The 20708-nt window shown below is 42.9% G+C and overlaps 1 protein-coding gene across 2 annotated transcripts; it reads left to right on the top strand.

The window, feature by feature from the left end:
- Window positions 1-9144: 9144 nt before the first annotated feature.
- On the top strand, window positions 9145-19571 carry CFAP36 (cilia and flagella associated protein 36). 2 transcript variants are annotated; one of them, XM_041417167.1, is made up of 10 exons: window positions 9145-9291; window positions 12876-12940; window positions 13810-13911; window positions 14315-14429; window positions 15360-15447; window positions 16077-16128; window positions 16992-17118; window positions 17364-17533; window positions 17951-18130; window positions 19071-19571. In XM_041417167.1, the coding sequence occupies exons 1-10, from the start codon at window positions 9177-9179 to the stop codon at window positions 19155-19157; spliced, it is 1101 nt and encodes a 366-aa protein (XP_041273101.1). In that variant the 5' UTR covers window positions 9145-9176; the 3' UTR covers window positions 19158-19571. The 2 variants fall into 2 exon arrangements, with proteins under 2 accessions (XP_041273101.1, XP_041273102.1); XM_041417168.1 differs by having other exon boundaries at window positions 9167-9291; window positions 17951-18103.
- The last annotated feature ends 1137 nt before the right edge of the window (window positions 19572-20708 follow it).

The raw sequence follows: 20708 nt of genomic DNA, 5'->3' as shown, positions 1-20708 counted from the left end.
CCAGTTCACCCACACTTCCATTAAAAAAATGACTGACATGCTTCCAGCTTGTGAGGCTTTCTTTTATTTTTTTTTTTTTTTTAACATTTCAGAGCTGATCCTTTTGCACTGAGTGGAAACACACATTGCAAATGATTCAGATTGACTTGACTTCATAACTGCTCCGAGCCCAGATCTTCTGCCCTGTCTAGTTCTTTCTTTTACTGCTTCTGTCCTGATGCAGTTAAGTGGAAGCAGGGAACAGGGGAGTATTGGGAGTTCTGTACTTCCCTTTGTAGCAGCGACATGGACTGTGCTTAAGAAATTAGTCAGGCATTTAGGAACTGCTAATCCTTCTCGTGAAGAATACAAGGCTTGTTTCTTCCAAGGAATTCCTCACTCGAGAGCCCATTACACAGTTCAGTTTCACCGACTAAATGTTCTTGCAGCAAGACAAAAAAAGCAAAAATAGGTGTTTAATGTAATTTTCTTCTCTTTCTGCTAATCTTTCTTGGGCTGTTGTTATGATGGCGTTGTTATGATGGATAATATATTGATATGTCTGCTCTTTAAATAACTAATAATTTTGCTTATTAATAGTGATAACAAAGAGAACTCTGACTGGTCAAGAAGCTTAACAGTATACAAATTCAGAAATAATTTCAGTTCAGTTGTTGTGGGCTTAAGAAATGGACACAAGCAGGAAACTTCCTCCAAATTACCAAATAAATTCTTCCCATAGGTATCCTGGATTTCCCTGTCACTGTGGGTTATACACCATAACCTGTAACAGCAGGAAAGCCACATCACATACAGGAACAGTTTATTTCTCCCCTTCTTTTACATACAAAAAAAATTAATGATAGCAAAAGAAATAAGAAAAACAATGAGACGGGTAAGTCAGCTAAATCCCAAATTTCTACATAATGACCTTTCATTCCTACTATGACCTTATTTTAAGTGAAAGTCAAAATTCTGCCAGTAGAGATTATATAACTAGATTTGCTTTATACCAGAATTACAGAATTGAAGCTCCTTTGCCTTATGTAACATTTATTTTAGCTTATTTTTAACTGTGACTTGAAAGTCATTCTAGGAGCTCCTTAAGCTTTTTTTTTTGTCAGTCTACTACAAAGGAAAATCAAGATGAAACTGCAGCTCCTCTACGTTGTGCATAAACCAAGAGTGCCCCCGTGAGGATTTTTATATATATATGTATGCATAGGAGTAGACAGCTTGAGGGTGACTGTTCAACTACAAAGGAAATTAAATTTAGTACTTTTTCCTACAAATGAGGCCCAGAAAGTTGGAAATGGTATTTCTACAGATTTTTTTATTAGGCTGATGTGGATCCAAAAGGCCTTGTTCCTTCCAAACCTCTCTGTAATTTTGGCTAATCCTAAGACTATGCGATTGAAATGCCCACCTCCTCAAAGCAATAAAAAAGCCTACCAAATCTTAACAAAAATAACAGTGCTGGTCTGCAGTAAAGACCAACACAAAAAGGCTTTGATTCCAAGGATGAAAATGGGAAAAAATCCTCAGAAATAATGCCAGGTAAGAAAGGTTTCAGAAATAAACAAGATTTATTATGATATACCACATTATGAGCAGAAAAGGCGAAAGCATGTTTAAAAAAAAGTTCCCTGACACGGAAAAGAGTATAAGAGGAACAGCATATGAGAAATCCTGAAAGTGTCGTGTACAAAATCTCATAAGAGAACTGCTGATTTGAAAATCAAAGAGTTGCTTCTGTTCCAGGCTGTGCCCACATAGGGGAATGGAACAAATTAATTGTACTGAGCTCAGTTACTGCTGATTGAAACGATCTGAATCCACAGGATGCAGTCGGTGACTGGCACGATAGCACACAGCTGCTTCTCTGCAAAGTGGGTTCGAGGGGGCAGTGAGCTGGTACTGCCTTTGATATCGATGCCTCAGAGCTGTGCTTTGCTTTGCACAAACTCCTCCTGGTGCTTCACCACCCAGCCTGCCTCCTCAGCAGCCCAGGCAGCTTGCTCTGGGAGCTGCGGTCACCCTTAGAGCCTCGATGTCCTTTGTGCTTACAGGACTGGCATTAGACTCAAAGAGCCTTATGCAAGGGGCTGGCTGAGCCCTGAGGAGCAGCAAGTGCTGGAGTGGGCCCTGATAACAAATCTCTCAGCCCTCTTATCTGCCAGCTCTCGACTCCTGTGCACACCCAAAGATGCAGACCTGTCATTGAGATGTGGGTGATTATCTTGTGGCTGTATGCCATCAGCTTCACACTTCACCCACGGTGCACCTGAAAAAAATAACCCTTGCCCTGTGTATCTCCAGTCACCTGCTCCTAACCAACCCAACCACCACTCAGCCTGTCAGGAACTGTCACCTTCTCTTTCCAAGCTCCCTGTCCTGACCTAGTGTCAGAGCTCCTCACTCATGAATTCTGTGGTGAACAGTGAAGTCCTGGCAGAAAACCCCACTTAATTCACTTGTACCTTTTGCTCAACAACTCCCTTATCTCATTCCTTCATGTTGGTTCAGCTTCAGAGTTTGCTACTCTGGAAGTACTTCTTTTTCCCATCCCTTATTCTCTCTGGCATCCTGGATTTACAAATGAAAACCCTGCCACAGAAAGTGTTCACTCAGCTAAACACATTGTGAAGGTCAGTTTGAATCACCCCATCCTATTACAGATTAATACACAACACCACATGAGACCTTCTGGAGGCATTTTCCAAGTAAAAAGTATGGTGTTTCATCCCTACAAAAGCTTTCAGGACATATTTTTCTCATATAAAAGTATTCTGGCACAAAAATGCATACAAACAGCAAGGAGCCAGTAATATTAATACCAAACATGCTAAACTCTATGTATTTCAGTGAAAACCATGTGTATTTCTGCAGGGAATGTAAAATTGAATTTCAAGTACAGGAAGTGCTCTATTACTACTCTGGCACCACAATGCAGAGCTGCTTTGTTGTTTGCTCTAAAATAGTAAACTAAGCCTGTCCAGCCAAGCAAAGTGTCAGGAAGGAGCCTTCTGATCCCTAGCTCCAAAATGGATCGGGCTGGTCTCTTGTCAGCTTTCCCAACCAGCACTTTTCCTACTTTATCTCAGTGAACACATTACTAGTATTAAGACTCCCAGCAGAGCCTTAAATGCAGTTTCCAACCTCCCCCCGACCCTTGTCCTCCATCCAACTTCCCTCATGGCCTAAAGTCCTGCCAGGATTTTTGCCAAGAGTGCAGAAGCACGGATCAGCTTCACCCCGGGAGCCTCAGAGCCCCGTTTGCCAGCTCGGCGTGGGCATATGCAAACCAGCAGAGCTCCATAAAGCCTCACAGAGAAACATCAGGGCAAACACTTCTGAACAGACACTGAGCTCTGAGGAACCAGTACCAGCAACGGGCTAAGAAAACATCATCATCACCACCCCGCCCCCAAAAATCCCAGCCCCAAGACAATAAAAGTCCAAGAGCCCTAACGACCAACAAACAAGGAGTGATAATCCTGGTCTGCCAAGATCCCCAAAGCTCCTTCATTTTGGGGACGTTGGTTTATCTCCAAGGCTGTCCAGTCAGCCTTTCTCCCTGCAGGCTAAACTAAAAGTTCATGGCTGATTTCTGAGCCGTTCAGCTGAAAGCATGGGGGGGCTTTTACTCCTCTCCAGAAAGCAGAACCAGGACTGGACAGAAAAAGCCAGGGCAAAAAGCTTTGTGCAGTAGTAACTTCCTGCTGTCCACCTTCCATCCTCAAACTAATTTGAAATCACAAATTTTTGTACTACTCATTTCACCTCATTCATGGTCTTTGTTTCCTACAAAATCTAACTAGCCTGATTGTTCACACCTTTATAAAGACTGGTGACAAGTTTCATACACGTGACATATTTGGCAAATTTTTCAAGGTTAAAAAGCATGAGCAAGACATGCAGGATGAAGTAAGTCCTCTGCAATGACAGCACAGCCCACATCTCTGAGCTCCACTGTGAGATAATCCATGATTCAGTCACAAAATAACCCACAGTTACACACAGTGTCATTTGATAATGAAAATTTTATAAAAGCATAGTTGCCAATTTGTTTTTTTTTTTTTAATTATAACATCAAAGCACAAGTAAAAATTCCATAGTCCACAAACTACTTAATAAATAACTCGTGGTGCTTTCATAAAAACCAGCTATTAAAAATTACAGAGCTTAGTGAAAACCATGCATACACTGGAATCCTACAGTGTTCCAGACAGAGCCTCTGCTAGGAGCCTGAGAAGATGGCACCTTAGAAAATGAAAAGAAAATAGCACAGCAAGAGGGAAGCAGCAGCAGCACAGCAGCACCTCTGTTCTCCCCACTGCTGGCTGTGGTGGCAAAACCCCGTGTTGATCAGTGCCCCTCAAACCTGCAAGTTGCTGGAAGGCCAGTTGCAGCAGTGAGGAGAGTTAATGGGGTGGAGTGAGGGGTCTGGAATTCCTGGGCTCTGCTCAGATCTCAGAACAAGTCACCCTGACACTCCTGTGTCACCCTGGACACGGGGCTCCACCACATCAGTGAGCTGGGAGTGTGGAGCCCCTTCTGCACCTGGGAGCCAGAGAACACACCCTGGAATGTGGGACAAAGTGCTGCTCTCCAGCAGATGTACTCTGCTAACCTAATTTGTGTGATTCTTCCAATATCCCACTTGCTAAAGTCATACACATCTGAAATCCATGAAACGGGACTGATGAGGTTCTGTACAAAGCACTTCCATCTGTATCTCTGTGGAAGTATTTTTTTCTTGTACATCCAACTGATTTTTCTGCTTCAGCAGTAGGAAGCACAGTTTCTGTGAGGCACTCCAGTGCATTGTTTTCCTTGGGGTTTTTCTTTGGCTTTTATAATCAACAATACAATGCAATTAGCCAAAGTTCTTGGGGGCAACTGAATCATGTGGGTAATAAAACCCAGAAATGCAAACTCCAGTTCTTCCCCAGAGCCCCTAGAACCAGCACTTTGTCTGTAAATGCCTTCTTGAAAGCCAAGCCCTGAGGTAACACTAAATGACTCAAACCAAACTCATGCCTCAAATAAATTCTCTCTGTGCAGTCAAGGAAACTCCAAGGCTGGGCAGCCTTCAGAACTCTTCTAGTCCCACTCCCCACACAGCCCCGGGTAACACTTCAGTAATCCTAATATTGAGGAGTCCTTTTTAAGGGAAGTTCTACAAAGAAATTGGAAATGCATAATTCTCACAGTGCTAAAAACTGAAGAGAAAGTGAAACGAGTTTGTGTGTAGAAGTCTTTCTGCAGAGCTTTCATGACTCTTGGCTGAAGGTGTTAGAAGCTGGACTTGAGTAGAAAGTCTCCTAAGCTCAGAAATAAAAATCAATACACAACTGAAAGCTAGAAAGTCTCCTAAGCTCAGAAATAAAGACCTTTCCCCAAAATCAATACACAACTGAAAGTTATATTTTTTTCTTTTTTTACCTATTATTCTCCTGGATTTGTGGCAACCACCTTTCTCCCACTCTTATTCAGCAATTAATAAAATGCCCATGCATCTGGCAATTTATTATTTTCCTATTTCTAACCATCTCATATCCTTATTGATACCATTTCATCCTCCACAGATGCCACCTTTCCTGGTTCAGTGAAACTCTCCACTTCCAAAGAAAGGTCACAGGGCTTTTTCTTTTTCCTTTTTTTTTACCTGCTCATGGCTGCAGAACTCCATGCCAGAAGAGATTAGAATAACAAAACTCACAGGCTTCAGATCAAACCACAGGCTTCACCTTGCTGTAGTTCATCTTCCATCAATAACCATCAGCTGAAATTGGACAGAAAAATCTAAACTGTTATAAGGCTTTTTGGAATTCAAGAGGTGCAGACACCACAGAAAAAAACAATGGTAAAAGCACTGCAGCATGTCTGCCTTCCATTGTCAAACTAATTTGAAATCACAATTTTTTGTTACTAAAACACCAGATCAGTGTGCATGGAGAAAATCCCTGTGAAAAGTGTATATGGGAATGAATCCTGTTGTTGCTAAATAAAGAACAAAAATTTGCTTCAGGAAAATATATGAAATCAGGTGTATAGATAGACTTCAGATAAATGTGTGGGCAAAATGTGCATGGTTTGTGACAAGCATATAAATGAAAAAAAAATCTAAAAAAGAGAAGAAATAATATTCTTGTAGTTCTAGTGTCTCTTTTTTTCACAAGCTATAAAGAGAAAGCAATAGATATTGGACACTTGAGATGCTTTTAAGATTAGATAATTTAGCTAAGAAGCATCATTATAGGAAAAGCAATGGCATATGCTTATTATGAGATAATTATATTAGGAGTGGCCTCTCAGGCAGAATGGACTCTGTGAAACAGCCTTACATTTGTATAAAACCTTCAAGTCACAATAGAAAAGAACAGCTTTATAAAATGAAAGAAAATGACCTAAATAGGAAGATCTTTACAAGTTCCTGCAGGAGCTCAATATCCCAGAGGGGAGGAAAATGAAGATAACTCACAATTCCTTACTTGACTTTAGGCACTTCTTCAATGTGTCTGCATTGCTCAGAACCAACTTCTCTCCTTGATTAACTTTGACTAAAGTACAGTGAAGTCCCTGAAGTATAACATATTTAACCAAAAATCTCCACAATAAATTGCTGCCAATAAGCCCAAAGCGATTATTATTTTAATTTTCAACCTTTTATACAGAAGTCACATTTAATTCTGTCTGCTGGACTGAAAGAAAAGGCCTTTGCACCACAGGTTTTCAGAAGCTTGAGCTCAGTGTTGTCTTTGAGATCAGATTTATTTAAAAAGAATCCCTGACAAACTAACATTTATAAAAACAAACTGGAAAAGTTGCATTAAGTTTGCTAAAGTAATAATATTTATAGCTGTTGCAGTAGTAAGACTATTACAAACTAGGAGGATGGGAGAATTAAAGCCTAAACAAAAGAGTCATTAAAAATAATACTGTTTAACTGTTAATCTGATGATTGCACTTTTGCCAGTGTCCTTTAAATTGTTCAAAAGCGACAAAGTTATCCATGTTAAAGAAATTAGAAGTGATATAAAAACCACCTCTGCCAATAGCTAAGAAGCTCATTCACTTCTTGCCTTTTTATTTATAAATAGATAAAGAAATTTATAAATTCAGCAACCGATCAAAACCAGCATTCAGCAAAAAGAAGTCAGATATTCTCAAGATTCTGGAATTTCAAACTTCATTATTGTGCTTGTGAGTGGAACCCGCTGGATGTGAAGAGAGTTGGGTGCTGACATCAAGAATTCAGTGGAACACAGGGACTGGAAAGGCGTGGCAAAATTTGCCTGACAGTGTGTGAGTACATATACATATAAATATACATATACCTATACATATATATATATGTCACAATGTCTGAAGTAACAGCTTGCTCAGAGAAGACAGAAAATCAAGCAATAAATGCATTTTGTGACTCAGACAAGGGAGCATTTCCTGCTCCATCTTTTGTATTATTAACAACTAAACCAGCAACTGCAGTGTTTCCCCTGACATCCATGGACACAACATGATCACATCGGGCAGTTTCCTGTGAGGTGACAAAACGGATTTGATTACAGGGGACAGAATTTCCTCATACTCATTACTGCAGCATTTTTTCTTGTAACTTTGATGAAATACTTTAAATTTTTATGCAACAAATAGGAGGTGAATATCCTGTCATACTGCTGATGCTCTCAGACCACAAAACTGGCTGTAGAAATGGAAATGCTGATGGTGAAAAAAAGTGGCCTGCAAAAGGAAAATTTGAAGTTTTTTCCAGTGCAGATTCTTATTTAAATGATGATCAGGTACTTCTCTGCAGTTCTGAGAGCATAGAAAGAGCTTTTCTATGAGACAGAATAGTGAGAAAATAAATTAACCTTCATCCAGCACTGAAACTTTGTGCAGGTAAAATCTCAGTAAGGGCTACAAGAGTTCTTGAGCAAGACCAAGCCCGATCCTGATGTAACAAACTGGAACTGCCACTCTTTGTGGTCATTAAAATTTTTTATAAAGGATAAAGATATTCTTTTTGGTTTTGTTTTTGTCTTTGGTTTTGTTTTTTTTTTAATTTTCTTATTTTATTTTTACCAGTGACAGGCACCAGTAAGGCAAGCAATCATCCGGTATTAGGAAGAATATACATTTAAACATTGGGGAAAACTTTTCAGTTTGACAGCAGTGTCAAGAGGTGAGGACAGTGAGAGAAATTACCTTAATTTTAGTGGAGAAAAGGAATATACCACAACCACCAGCCCTAAGAAATGCCCAAATGATTAAATGTTAATGTAAGCCTTCTTACCCATTGCCTTGTAAATGATTTCCTAATCCCAGCACTGTAGGGTTTGCTCCACAATGTCACTGCATTCTGAACATGGTAAAATAGGGGCTAACAGGAATTTTCCATCATCTGGGATAAATTTTTTAATTTTAATAATAAAATTTAAATATACGAGCCCAACCTGGACTGTACTGTGAGAGTGTGAGAGGGTGAGGGAGGCGTTGGAACAGCCGCGGCCCTGCGGAGGGCACAGGGCGGCTTCTCGGGCCGTGTCCCTCATATCCCGGCTATCCCCAAGCACAGGGAAGCCTGGCTGCACCGCCAGCTCCCGTGCTCCATTTCCCTCAACACTGGCGACTGACCATCACCGTAGGTGCTAATTTCTTCTCTTTCCATTGTTGTGCAGGACCCGCTCGCCAGGCGGCCGGGGCTGCTGCGGCCGCTGCCAGCCGCCCTCCCCCGGCTCCCGTCCGCTGCTCCTGCACCGGCTGCCCCCTCCAGCCCCGCTTCCCGCTGCTCCTGCACCGGCTGCCCCCTCAGCCCCGCTTCCCGCTGCTCCTGCACCGGCTGCCCCCTCAGCCCCGCTTCCCGCTGCTCCTGTACCGACTGCCCCCCCCAGCCCGGCTTCCCGCTGCTCCTGCACCGGCTGCCCCCTCAGCCCCGCTTCCCGCTGCTCCTGCACCGGCTGCCCCCTCAGCCGCGCTTCCCGCTGCTCCTGCACCGGCTGCCCCCTCAGCCCGGCTTCCCGCTGCTCCTGTACCGACTGCCCCCCCCAGCCCCGCTTCCCGCTGCTCCTGTACCGACTGCCCCAGCCCCGCTTCCCGCCCCGCCGCGACTCCCGGGAATGCCGTGAGGGCGGCTCCCGGCCCGCAGGTCCCGCCCCGTGACGCCGGTTGCCATAGCGGCCGCGCCGCTGGCCATGGCGGCCGGGGAGGAGGACGACGTGGAGTGGGTGGTGGACACCATCGCCGGCTTCCTGCGGGGGCCCGCCTGGTCCATCCCCATCCTGGAGTTCATGGAGCACAACTGCGAGGGTGAGCGGGGCGGCGGGCGGGGCGGGGCGGGTGTCCCGAGGCCGCGGCCGGGGCCTGTCCCGGTGCGGGTCCCTGCGGGCCCGGGGCTCTGCCGGCCGCGCTCCCCGCCGGGCGCTCCCCGGGAGCCGCCGTGTGCCCCGGGCGAGCCGTGTGTCGGGAGGCGCCGTTTGCATCCGTTTGCATCCATTAGCTCGTCCTGGGATTATGGCGTGAGCTTACGGCTGACACCCGGCGAGCGCTGCACCCCGGCACGGCCTCCAAAGCTCTCCCAGAGCCGGGAGTTTTCCTTAGGAAACTGGTGTGGACAACCGAAAGCGCCATCCGGTCAGTGAGGCAGAGGAGGAGAAGGCCCAAAGTTAAATTCCTGCCATTACGTGCATGTTGTCAGTTAAGAGGTGAAAACCCCTGAGTTTTAGTACCTCGCAGAAATGCTAGTCAGCGCTGTCAGTGGTTGCCGGCAGTGTGGTGTGGGTGATCCTGTGTGACTTCGGCTCGGAAGCAACTCCAGTGCAAACTTCCATTTCTTCCTTTGCCTTCTTGAGACCATCAAGGCATAATCTGGGGAGCAACCTGGGTGAAGTGGAAGTACAGGCAGTGAGGAGGGGCCGGGATTGCCCTGTAGCCAGGGGAGGCCTGTGCAGGTTTGTATCTGCAGAGGGTGAAGGAGGAAATGGACCTTCTGATGCAGAGATTTGGCTAAATCACTTCTGCTTACAGAGCAACTTCTGCTGCCAGAAAACACCTGGATCCTTACAGTAGCAAAGTAATGACAATTTGGGCAAGTCTGAAAGCAGTGCCTAAGCCCTTTGGAAAAACAAAGGCAGCTTTTGCTTGTGATTCTTGAAAAAAAAAAAATTGCTTCTCATTTTCTTCCTGAATCGTTTCTACTCCCCCAAACTTTGCATGAAGCATGATTGTCATGAGTCCATACACCGTTCCCTCTTAAAACTGGGAAAAGAGGAAGGGAAAGCTCCTGGAGGGAAAGCTCCTGGAAGGGAAAGCTAGGAAGGGCTAGAGAAACCTAGACTGGAAGGTTTGTCCTGGGAAGTCTGCCTAAACATGGGGTGAGCCAAACATTCTGGTTATCTTGCAAAGGGTCTGGGTTTAGCTATCGAGGGAATTGATTTATCCCTCTCAGGAGCAATGATCCCTTCTCCTTAGGAGGTTGAGGGAATTTACTGACAGTAAGAAGATTTGTGGAACCGCTGTAAATTTCCACCTAGTGTGAGGCAGGCTCGTGATGGTCACTTCCTGCTCTGCTGATTCCACTGCTGGCTTTTACTGACATCCTTTGTCAGGACAGAGTCCTTTGCACTCCCAAAACATTCGATATTTGGGCTGGACAAGCAAATTAGCAACACTCTGATTAACTGAGAATAATTTGTGACTCCTCGAAAATACAGTTTGGATTTTGGTAATAGGTATGTGAGGAATTCATTTTAGAGCTGTAGTTACTTCGGCCAAGTCCTTGCACTTCAACTTGTAAACTTATTGTAATGGTTTTCTGTCTGTTAGTTAAGTGTTTGCTTTCTCTCTCTCGCTCTTTCTGGGAACTTGATTAATTTTTTATAGCTTGATTAATTTCCTTTTACATCAAACTGACATTAAATAGGTGGGTGTGTATTGTCCCATTTGAGGGGTCCTAGCCAAGATTCTCAGTTTTAACAAGAAGATAATGAGTGTCTCCCAGGACATCTGTGTTCCCTGGCTTATCTTCATACTGTGGTTCTTCAGATCTTTATTCCTCTTGGGTGTCCAAAGACTGTGCCAAAACCTTAAGGAATAATGACTACGTGATTCAGAAGCCCTGACTCAAGAAAATCCAAGCTCTCTGTTCCAAGTACTCCTTAAAGCCACTTAGCTGAGAGGAGATGCTGACTGCAGCTTGCTTTACTTGGCACTGAACCTCATCCCCTTGTGTCCCCAGCCCGGGGACAGAGCACGGGGTGTGCCAGCTTCCCGCTCTGCTCTGCAGGAGGAACATCCCCTTGGCAGTGCCAGGCCAGCTGTCACCCAGGGGTGACATCCCTGTGCTTGGGATCCCCAGGGCAGGAAGGAGGTGGGGAAACAGGGGACAGAGAAGCCAAGGTGAAAGTTGTGGTCTGCAAGAGCTGGGAGAGATCCCCAGGCAGGAGGAGACAGCAGAGGCTGTCAGGTGTCTTCACTCTCCTGAGTTTGGTGATATGGTTGTTGCACAGAACTGATACCTATAAAATCCTTCCCTACCATTTGGATTTAATCCTTTTATTTTCATTTCTTCATTAAAAGTTTTGCCTTGTGCAAAGCCCACAGGCAATGTCGGTTTTCCAAAGTACGATTAAAAACCAGATTCTCCTCTGATTTTTGGGGACCCGAAATGTGTCACTGGATTTTTGTCATTGCACTTCTGTGTTAGGAAGTGATGCTGCTTTAGGAAGTGCTGTCACAGCTGGGAAGGATGTTGGATGCCTTCAAGAAGTCACTCTGAATTTGTGTGAAGGTTGCACTGGTTCCAGAGGCATCACCCCCATCAGAGATGTCACACGTACACGAAGGATAAATCACACTCGGTCACCAATTTAAGCAGAATTCCCATTCTTCAAATGACTTCAAAGGATGTTCCTGGCAAGTGACTTGTCCAAGTGCCTAATCTTGAAGGGGATTGAGGCTGACTTATTTCTAAGCCTCTGCTTTAATTGCCAGGTTTTACATTACCTCTCTTAGTTGTTGGCATGAAAAAATGTAAATTAACCCCTTCCCCCAACCCTTAGTTTCCAGTTCCTCTTATTTTCTGCTTCTTCCACATATTCTGCAGCATAGAGATCATGAGCTTGGGTAGTTCCAGTCAGGGATTTTAATATGAATTTACATGATTAATATGGCCTATACTATAGGAATGTCCATTTTTCCCAAATCAGGATAGATATAATTAAAATACAACTTAACTGCACCACGTTTCCTCTTTGGGTTTATCTGGTTGTGCAGGCAGGGACTCATTTTCCTGCATCACCTTGGCTTCTCACTACATGAATGACATTTAAAAAATTATTTAAGTCATTAATAAGTGCATCTTCCATGTAGATACATGGAGAGTGAGAAATTTCCTGCTTGATGTGTCACAGAACAACCTTACACAGAATCATGGGGTAGTTCTTATATTAAAACTTACTTTTTAGTGAATGTATCTGCTGAATCCTCAACTTGCTTACAAGTCTATTATGAAGATACATTTTCCCAATATTAAATTATGCTGCTTAATTACTTTCAATTATCAAAAGCACACCCGTAGCCTGAGTGTGTGGCAAAACACAGACCTTTTATAAAAATTTAATAAACTTATAAATTCATTAAAATATTAATAAATTAATGTTTATAAATGGCCTGGTAGCCTGAGTGTGTGGCAAAACACAGACCTTTTATATTTAATAAATGTATAAATTTATAAAAAATATTAATAAATTAATGTTTATAAATTTATAAATGGCCTATATTTTCATTGATTAAATATATTACCCTGTAAAGGTTAATCTTGCTGTTTAGGGTGTCAGTTAATTTGTGGTGGTTTGTACACTGACTGCAAAATGTTTCTTCTTCCCCCTCCTCAGTTTTTGATGATGAAGAAGAAAGCAAGTTGTCTTACACAGAAATTTATCAGGAGTACCAAGCTCTGGTGAGCATTATTCACTGTCTGTGGTAAATTTCTAAGCAAAAGAATTTAAAGTGTTAAATGAGTATTTAGATGAACTTCTACTTGGGTTATTATTGTTATTCAGTATTTTTCCACGTTATTTAGAAATCCTGTGAGTTGTAGTTGTCATGTGCATTTCTATGCCTAAAGACCAGGGACACAGAAAAGAAACTGTGACACAGGCATAGCTGTTTTACATATTCATCACTAAAATTAATATATCCACTGCCTTCGAGGTTGTATTTATAAGCTTGATAATGTTATTTTCTGTCAAGTGAAAATGACAACCAGCAGGATGTCTGAGAACACTCACAACTTGTATTCTGTTCACTAATGAGACTGGGAAATCTTTTGAATTATCTTTCAAGTATCAGAAAAAGCTACAGGAGATTTTTGGAGCTTAAATACCTATAGAATAGTACATATAGTACATGCAGGTTTCTAACACTTTCTGTAATGAGGCTGGGAAGTACATGGTACTAAAAAGCTTTGACTGAATAAATACAAACCAGCATTTATTTCTGCTCTGACACAGACTGGCAAAAGCCTTTTACTTTCACCAAAAAACCATGAGGAATACTAGCCAGGAGTCTGGGGAAAAGGTGCACAAGTGAGAGTCCTGGAAATTGAGGAAGATACATTAAGGAGTCATCAAATTTAGCACTAAAAATGCTCATTTTGAACAGTTCATGAAAGCAAATAAAGCTTGAAATCAGAATAGTCAGTTATGCTATTGTAGCAATTTTCCTTTGAGTTTAGAAACCACATCAGCAGAAAAGAACAATCATGACAAAAATTCCTCTGATTCTCAGGGAAAAACCTTAGAAAGTAAGGCTCATACTTTCTTACAGGTGGAGAGATTACTAGAGGACTACCTTAAAGAAGTTGGAATTAATGAGGAGAAATTTCAAGAAGCTTTTTCTTCTCCTCTTGCAAAGACCCACACCTCCCAGGTATTTGCCTTCATTAAGGAATGTATGGATTTCATTCTTAGCTTGATGATTTCCCTGACACAGCTGGCAGGAGATGAAACTTGGAAAAGTTTTCATGGTGAAACTGTAATTTTCACTTGAACTGCAGCTGTAAACTGACACTGGGAAACCCAGTTTTGTCATAATGTTATAATATTGTCAGAATGTTACTGCAGACATGTTGATCTAAAGACATAACCCACCAAGTTATTTTCCTGACCATGAGCTCTTCTTGTATATCTGGAAAAACAGACAGATAGGAGAATGAAATATAATTATTAAAAACATGCTCCCCAGAATTGAAAAATGAAGCTAATTTCAAACAGACCGAGCTGGTTAGGATTTCTGTGGGGGTTTAATTTTGTGCATATCTTTCCTCCCACAGGCCATTCTGCAAACAGTGTTGGCAGCAGAAGATTTTAGACTATTTAAAAAAATGATGGTACAGAAAAATGTTGAAATGCAACTGCAAGCAATTCGAATCATCAAAGAAAGAAATGGTGAGAAGTGGGGAATGTGGGGGTTCTCTGAAGGTTTTTGTGCTCTTTTGATGACTCTTTAAGCCATTCATAACTGAGTGTGGAATGCTGGTTCTGCTCCTGTTCAAGTTACAGGAAAACACCCAGCTGGTGATACTGGGACAGGGATTTATTACTTAGTCCTTGGCTTGCACTCTCAGTGACAGCTGTCTGTACTGTAAGGTAACAGATTTTTCAGGTCTGTTTGTCTGAATTTCTCTGTGAAACTTAACTGAGTTTTCTGTTGCAGAATTTTGGTGGCATTTCTGAGTTAAGGCAGTTGGAGCAGTTCCTCAAAAGGAGCAATATCAATAGCTGGGATTCTGCTCCTGCATGGCAAGGATGTTGTAGTGTCTGCTGTGCTTACTGTGCAATTCACACTGAAAAATCCATTCAGGAAGCACAAGTTAAGGCCTTCCTCATGCTCATACATGCATGAGAAAGAAGATGAAAACAAAATAATCCACACCCAACTTTGCTGCTCTGTTGATGCTTCTGAAAGGATTTTAATCCCACTCCTTCCTTCCATGTCTTTCGTTTTACTTCTTACTGTGTGAGTGTTTTTCAGAGAATAAATTTTACATTTCACCTTTCATATAACAGCTAAATTTAGGAGTGGTTCAGGTGGCCATGGCTGGATTGCAGCCTACAGGAAATGCCACACAATGGTCAGTGCAGAGCTTGGCTTAACCTTTGATGTCAAAACTTGCATTGCCAGAAATCTTCACCCTTTTCCTAAGAGGATTTAGAACGTTTTCCTCTAGGATCTTTGTGGAAACAGTTTACATGGCTTTGGTTTTGTGAATGTGATTTTCTTTTGTTTGGTTTTTTTTTTTTTAATTTTCTTACCTGCCAACTGGAGCACAAAATCATTTTCCTTAGAGTAAAGCATAAATCTTGGTTTTTTTCCAGGTGTACTGCCTGAGTGTTTGACAGAGGGTTCTGATGTATTCAGTGAAATTGAACAGGAAGAAATGAAAATACTCAGGGAGGTTTTAAGGTAAGAAATCAATCAGTCCCACTTTGTATGTTATTTTAAAATACAGGTCTGGAGGACCTAACTCTGCCAGCCTTTTCCAGGAAACTGCCTTCATCTTACAGATAACAGGAGTATTCCTGTCAACATCCAGCCTGAGGGAAAATGGGTGGTGCTGGGCTGTGGGTGTGCTCAGGAATATTGAAGTAGTGAGTGAGAACTGCTGCTGTGATCTGAGATGTGTGAGACCAGTACAGCTTCTGCAGATTCTGCCCCACTCCCAGTTCACAGCCACACAAACAAATAACAGCAGATGAGTCCATCCAGGTGATATTAGATAATGCTCTTTTCCCTCTGGATTCTGGGAATACTTCCCTTCCTGTCTTTAAATTAGCAAATGAAGTAAAGGGATAGGTAAGTCCTGGAAATTCTTAGACAATTATTTTAGCACAAAGGTGGTTGAGGACAGTGAGTTTATCCCAATTATTTATTTCTATTAAGAATTAAGTCGTGGAAATATTTTAGATACTGACAAATTCACATTACCCTGTAATTGCTTTGATAGTCATCAAATATTTAAGCAGTGTTAAATTTCCCTGAAAATCACTACCACTAAATGAGTTTTGAGTGTTTACTCTTGTTTATTGTTACAGAAAATCTAAGGAAGAGTATGAAATAGAGCAAGAGAGAAAGAGGACTGAAGAAGTGAGTGTCTTGCCTTTGTATGTGAGTTATGGGACTGATAAGGAAATCCCCTGATATTCTGTCCTGCCCAGATCCCTTCCAGGCCGTGTTCCATCAGTGCAGTATCCCACAAGAGGCACATTCCCTGCTCAGCACCTGAGCCCTGAAATCCTGCTGATGGGTGTCAACCCTTCAGATCCAGGGAGCAGCTGAATTGCTGATATTGTCAGGATCAAAGAGCCTTCAGAGTGTAAGCTGCTTGGAGATGACAGCACTCATAATCCCACGGGAATTACCTTCAGGATGACTTGATAGACAGTGTAGTTACTGATTAAGTGTTCACAAGAGAGAACTAATCACCAGGACCAGAAATCCTCTCCAGGAGACCATCCCTTGGTGTCCATCAGAGTAAACCACAGAGAAAGGAAACAGAATGGGAATGGGGACTGTCCAAATTGTGGAATCATGGCAATAAATCTCCCCTTGACTGGGAAAACAGGCAGGTTTTATCCCAATCCCCACAGACCACCAAGAATATCAGTATTTTTGATAAATGAGCCAGATTGCAGAGCCCCCAGTCAAGTTCACCTGGCCAGAGAAGGTGATAGTTAGTGTTCAGTGATATGGTTTTTGTTAAAAGAATGTTTCAACACAAAATAATGTCATATTTTAATGAGTGGTGTGGGGTTCTGACATGAATGCCATGGTTGATCAACAGCAATTTCTAGGCAGAAATTCTGAGAGCAGGGCTGGATTGTCTGTAGTGTCAACAATGCAGTTTTAATTGGAATTTTTTTGGGAGATTCCTTTGTGTGGACAGTTCAGTACCTGAGGTACAGTGCCAGGAAATGTAACACTTGGGTTTATTTGTTTTCTAATTCAAGGCACATGCTAAACTCAAAGCTCCAGATGTTACCCAGCATTTTCCAGGAGATTCAAGAGAAGCTGTAAAAGTTAAGGAATCCACTGAGGGAGCTGAGGATGCTGAAGAAAGTCCAAAATGCCCATTAGGTAATTTTAGGGGGAGTGCAGTGCTGAGTGGGCAACGTGATGCTGGTTTTAAATGATTCAAGAGTTCACTTTTATCAAGATTTTAAGAACTTGGCTGGGTAAGGCTGTGAGTAAAGTGTATTTGCCCTGCAGGAATGCCTTCCAACATGGGATGCTTCACTATTCCATGATGTTCTGTTGTGACTGATTATTTTTATCTCATGTATTTATTCTTTTTAAATTTTTTTCTGTGTAAAATTACTTAGAGGGATCTCATAAACCTACAAAAGAAGACCCCAAACCAGTTTGCCCAGTACAAAAAGGAACTGAAAACTTACCTCAGCCCTCTTGTACCAAGGGGAAAGAAGACACTAAGAAAAGGTCTGCTGGGAAAGGTTCAGAGAACACAGTGCAAAAAGCTGGGGTGAAAGGACCTGTAAGTTAAAAACAAATTAAAAAAAAAGGCAAACAAAGAACTAGAATGCAAAAAGAGAGGATTACATGCAGAATATTTCTTTAAAATAGTATTGTATTTAAATACAGTATTTCTGTTGTTGTAATGAGGTGGATTTGGGTTATTCTGGGTTTTTTAAAAAACAAATATGTAAACACTCTTTCATGTTATTCACAGTTTAATTAGCACGAAGTTCAGCTCATGATTTCTGGTTTCAGAGTAGAATTCAGCATTCAGTCCTTTGGTAATTTCTTAGGAGACAGCTCTGACTTGAAGCCTCAGCTTGGATTTGCTTTCACTTGGTAATTTTGGAAGCAAATAGGATGTAAATGTGCTTTTCTTGCACAGGACATTGATACAAAAGAATTAATTTCAAAATTTTAATTTTTTTTCCCCCAGGATTTATCAGAAACTGAAAAGCAGCAGCTGAAGCAACGTGAGGATTACCTAAAGAAAAAACGAGACCTGCTGCTGGCTACGAAGAAAGAGTCAAAAAATAATGCACCAGCACCCAACACTGATCAGAAAGAGGAGGAATCCCCTCCCAAAGAGGTGAAGCACTTTCACATAAACCCACAGGTGCTTTCACTGCAGGTGTCCTCAGTGCTGCTGAAGAGTGGGAATGGGTTAAAAGAACAAGGGGGGAAATATTTCCAAGCCACTGGCTTTGCAGAAGCTTCAGGCTGGAAGTTTCAGTGCTGAAGTTGGCATTGGTTGGCTTCAGCATCAGCAAAGCCTCCTGGTTAACTTCAGTTTATGGATGGAGAAAATGCCAGTTTGCTCCTAGTCTGTGACCTACTGCTTGGCTCCTCACATCTCAGGGATTTTCTTTTTCTTTTGCAAATGCTTGAAAACTCTATCAAAATTAAGAGGAAAATACTAGAAGACCTTAAACCCTGCTTACATTACAAAACAGTGTGGTAACTGATATTTCCAAGCCACTGGCTTTGCAGAAGCTTCGGGCTGGAAGTTTCAGTGCTGAAGTTGGCATTGGTTGGCTTCAGCATCAGCAAAGCCTCCTGGTTAACTTCAGTTTATGGATGGAGAAAATGCCAGTTTGCTCCTAGTCTGTGACCTACTGCTTGGCTCCTCACATCTCAGGGATTTTCTTTTTCTTTTGCAAATGCTTGAAAACTCTATCAAAATTAAGAGGAAAATACTAGAAGACCTTAAACCCTTCTTACATTACAAAACAATGTGGTAACTGTTCTGTTTCTAACCCAAAAATCACTACTCTTCTTTATAGAACAAGTACTTAAGGGCATGAACTAAAGTCCAAAGACTTTAGTCTTTTCTATTGCCTCAAATACTTTTCAGAGTGCATTTTATTATGCTCCAAATCCTGGTGACTGGGGAGCCTTCAGGACAATTGCTCAGCAGGAGCTGAAGCTGGGGTTCCCAAAACACAGATCAGGGCAGTGGGAGAGGGCAGGGTGGTGGCAGGAGCCCCATCCACCCCTCTGATCCATGGTGGGGCTGGTGGTTGCTCATTGCAGTTTTGTTTCCACTCTGTTTTTAGGAAATGTCAGAAGAGAAGCAAAGGCTGCTCCAGAAGAGGAAGATGCTTGCAGAAAAGCTAAAAGAAGAAGTAATTAATAAGCGGTAGTTTTAAGAGGCTCATTGCTGACCCCAAGAACAGAAGGATGTTTTAGAATAAATTATCAGTAAGTGAGGGATTTCCAATCTTGCACTGGGATTTATAGAACTTTCAGACAAGCAGCTCAGTCCCTGGTAACTCCCTATTGCAAATGCCACTGAAACACACCATGAACACTCGTTTTCCAGAGTGCTGGAAAGTCCCTGACTGTCCCCCTGCCAGCACTGCAGAGCACAGCCCCGCTCCAGCCCTGAGAGCAGAGGCACCGCTGGAGAGCTGGGAAAGGAATTCCTGTGGCAACAGCTCCGAGCTCAACGTTGGAACTTTTTCATGTCAACAGTGCAGGAGGTGGTTCCTTCCATTAGCCCATCATAAACCAATGGCTCTTGGTCAGCTGTGCAGTAATAAAGTCTGCTTTCACAAGGAAGTGCCCTCGACCACCTCATTTGTGAGAAAGCCAATGCACCTTGGGAGTCAAGACATGCACAAATTAACTCCAGGTTACGGTGGTTTACAGGCTTTTGGGCCAGTTTCCCAGGCTCCAGGGCCCAGTTTGCAATAAATGCAACTTTAAATGAAAGGAGTTGCTTTAGTGCAAAGCTGACACTGTTCCAGCAACTCACTGCCAGAGTAGCAGAAATCTTCTAAAGCCCTTTACTGGTTTGGCTTTCACAGACTCAAAAAGAAGCCAGGAGAGGTCACCCTTTGCCCATGGCATGGCCTCACTGAGAGGTGACCCTTGGCCATGACATGCCACAGCTTCTCACAACAAGAGACAAAACCCCACCCCTTCTAGTTTCATGGAATTTTTATTAAAATAGCATTTATAACTGGTACATGTTGGCAGATGTTCCATTTTTTCCCCAAAAGTGGCAGTGGAAGGGCCCTGGCAGGAGAACAAACGTGGCTGCCCACGAGGGCAGACTGGGAACCAGCACCAAGTGGTCACAGCCCAGGGAAAAGCCAGAGAGTGCTGGGTGTCACCTTCTCCCGGGATTGCAGGCTGGTGTTTAACAGGATATCTGCTGCCACTTCACCCAGTCCTTTCCTAGGAACTATAAAAACTCATTACATTCTTGGCTTTGCTGTGAAGCAAGCTCCTGTTTGTCTGAGTGTGTTTTTAAAGCTCCAGCCGTTGGCGTGGTGAGGAGCAGAGCAAGGACTGACGCTCCTCGGGAGTCCTGTGGAGAACTCGGCTTGGGAGGCTGCTGAAGAGAACCAGGAACAGGGGTCCACGCTCCAGGAGATGTCACTTCTGCTCCTCAGGTGAGTGAAGGCACATCCCAGGTCCCTGCTGCTTTCATGGCCTGTGAATCTTCTTTACTGATGGAGACAGAGCCACGAGGAAGCAAAGCAGCTTGAGAGCGAGCGCACGAGGATGGAGCTGCAGCTTCTTCAGCAGCAAACACCTCCTTGGCTCTGGAGCTGCCGGGTGTTCCCTCACAGTCCTGTGCTGGCTGGCCTGGAGCTCTCTGGGGACACCACCACTGTCCCCAGGTCCATCAGAGCACCTGTGTCTTGCTCACACATCGGGATGAGCTCACCCATTCCCTCTGGGGT

Source organism: Onychostruthus taczanowskii, unplaced genomic scaffold (assembly GCF_017590055.1).
Source record: "Onychostruthus taczanowskii isolate IOZ18803 unplaced genomic scaffold, ASM1759005v1 scaffold55, whole genome shotgun sequence".
Taxonomy (NCBI): domain Eukaryota; kingdom Metazoa; phylum Chordata; class Aves; order Passeriformes; family Passeridae; genus Onychostruthus; species Onychostruthus taczanowskii.
The sequence above is the reverse complement of the archived record's forward strand: the minus strand, read 5'-3'. Positions and strand labels throughout refer to the sequence as shown.